At 36.8% G+C, this 2,322-nt stretch overlaps 1 protein-coding gene across 1 annotated transcript; it reads left to right on the forward strand.

Annotated features, from left to right (window-relative positions):
• Positions 1–1,292: 1,292 nt before the first annotated feature.
• On the forward strand, positions 1,293–1,915 carry LOC107849681. The gene is made up of 2 exons (XM_016694233.2): positions 1,293–1,530; positions 1,621–1,915. Exons 1-2 carry the CDS (start codon positions 1,467–1,469, stop codon positions 1,779–1,781), a joined length of 225 nt encoding a protein of 74 aa, XP_016549719.1. The 5' UTR covers positions 1,293–1,466; the 3' UTR covers positions 1,782–1,915.
• The last annotated feature ends 407 nt before the right edge of the window (positions 1,916–2,322 follow it).

A 2,322-nucleotide genomic window follows, 5' to 3' on the forward strand; every position in this document is an offset into this window, starting at 1 on the left:
GTCATTTTTAAATATTGTATTAAATTTCACGTCAGCTTTCATGTCATTTTAAATGCTACATTAAATTCCACATCATTTTTAAAATGCCACATAAGAAATTAAATACTAAAAAAATAAAAAAAATTTAAATTGAGAATTAAAAAAAATTAAAATTAAAATAGTGGGGGATGGGGCTCTCTTCTCCATCTCCACTGCCATACCACCGCTACCGGTGTGACAACAACCCATAAACACGCTACCATCACCTATCACCAGCCTCTACCCTCTCTTCTATCTATGCTCCTTGTCTGTTTCACCACAACTATAATTTGCCATCGTGATCGGTGAGACACACCATCCCTCTCTCCTCGTCCTCTCTTTATTTTTTTCCTCTACCATCTACCCTCTCCCTCTGCAACTACCTCAACACCTTTCAAAACCTGTAAAGTTTCACCTGCACCAAAAACACAATACAAAATGAAGTACAAACAGACAAAATCGAAGAAATCCATCATTTCTCACACTTTTAACATTATCATCATGGTGATCCTCCGAAACAGATGTAAACAAAATTATAAAGAGCAGTGCATAAAAGATAAATAAGAAACAACAGATCTGAAATCTCTCTCTACAAATGCTGTTTATTCGTGTTTCTCTGGCTGCAATTCAGCGGCCAGAGATCCTATTCTCTTTGCCAAAGCTTGAGAAGCAAGAGATGACCTCGACTTTTTGAGTTTTCCTTTAATGGGTGGTTTTGAATTGCAGTTATAGTAGTGATAGCTGAAGAAAGTTTCTGTTGGTGCTCTTCCTCAACCGAAATCTCAACGATAACATGGCAATCTTTTGATTCTGCCATAGATAGAAACTTTCTTGAAAAACACTGAAAATGTTACTACTAATACAATAGCAAAACAAAAACACTAACACTAATAAGAATTAAGAGAGAAATTAGAGAGTTTTAGGCAAAATTGCAGTTAGCAATAGAGAAGAATGTGATAGCTTTTGATGAAAACTTTTTTCTTAAATTGTTTTAATGTAAGAATATAAAAAAAATGACCCTCACTTGCACCCTAAGCACGTGCACTCAGGCATTTCGTCCAACTCAGCCAATTTGTGCCACATAAACTTGGTCAATGATGGGGTTTAAAATATTGAGTTTTATTGAGTTGAGTGAGTTTTATTGAATTGAAGAATTCAGATGATAAAAGTCTAAGTAGAAGTATCCACTTTACAAATAAAATCAAATACAAGAGTCCACTGAGTTATTTTGCCGTAGATTTACCCTAATCTTTAAAAATTTTTCTTATTGAGCTAAAAAATGCAAAGCCAATCACTATTGCCTATCCATGTAATTTCCTCATCCTTTTCCCTTTTGTCCGTCCATTGCGGGCCAATTAGAATCCGCCCCCTTTTTCCACAACCCGAACTGAGGAGCAGGCAAATTAGCAGAATAGGAGAATACTAATATAACTAGTACAAACAGGAAAATGTGGAAAGACAGAGGACCAGGAGTGAAGATCCTCTGGCTTTGGGCCATTGGAACGGCTGGCAGTATACCCTTCTTCTTCTCCATTTTTTGATGTTCCTTTGGTTTTGGTTTTAACTTTTGCCTAAAATTCACTTTCATCTTCTTTCTTGCAGTTTTAGTAACTAGTGTTGTGAGGACCAGACTCCGGGATATGGAGCAGCTCATGAACGCTCAGCAACAAAATCCTGGACCAATTGACGCACCTCTGATAAGCGACAATGATGATCATCAATCATTGAATTCTGAGGAACTCATTCGGGAGGAGAAAGGGTGAAGAATGTTGTGCATGCTATATGTTTGATGAAATCTCTGAATTGTGATTTTAATTGTTCCTTACATAATTTGGAATTATTTGACTCTTTTCAGCTCTTTCATGGTTTTTCCTTTAATCTTTATGTCATTTTGCAAGCTCTCATTTTGCAAGCTTTATGTGTGTGTTTGGTATGAAGGGAGATGTTTTCCTAGATTTTTTATTTCTTGGAAAACAAGAAGGTTTCTTATTTATTTTCTAGCATATGGTAAGCAAGCAAGAAAATATTATTGCAAGAGTATTATATGTTATCTAGCAAAACACTATGGAGGCGGGATGGGCTAGGCGTGTGGTTTCGGGGAGGGCGGGGATGAGAAGGTCAAGGGGTTGGGTTGTGGGGCTTTGGTGGGTGGGTGGGAGGGAGGAGACAATAAATTTGGAAGTCTACTTATGCAACTCGTTTTCTCTTCTAATATTAGGAAAGCCATTTTCCTCATTTTTTAGGAACTTGTTTTTCTAGAGAAAATGTTTTTCCAAGCATTTTGACCAACCAAACGTAAGAGAA

Source organism: Capsicum annuum, chromosome 12 (assembly GCF_002878395.1).
Source record: "Capsicum annuum cultivar UCD-10X-F1 chromosome 12, UCD10Xv1.1, whole genome shotgun sequence".
Taxonomy (NCBI): Eukaryota; Viridiplantae; Streptophyta; class Magnoliopsida; order Solanales; family Solanaceae; genus Capsicum; species Capsicum annuum.

Excerpts from the sequence above, each read along its gene's own strand:
- LOC107849681 (XM_016694233.2), top strand. The coding sequence starts at position 1,467 with ATGTGGAAAGACAGAGGACCAGGAGTGAAGATCCTCTGGCTTTGGGCC. Across the intron at positions 1,531-1,620 it reads GGCCATTGGAACGGCTGGCA|TTTTAGTAACTAGTGTTGTG; the intron begins GTATACCCTTCT and ends TCTTTCTTGCAG.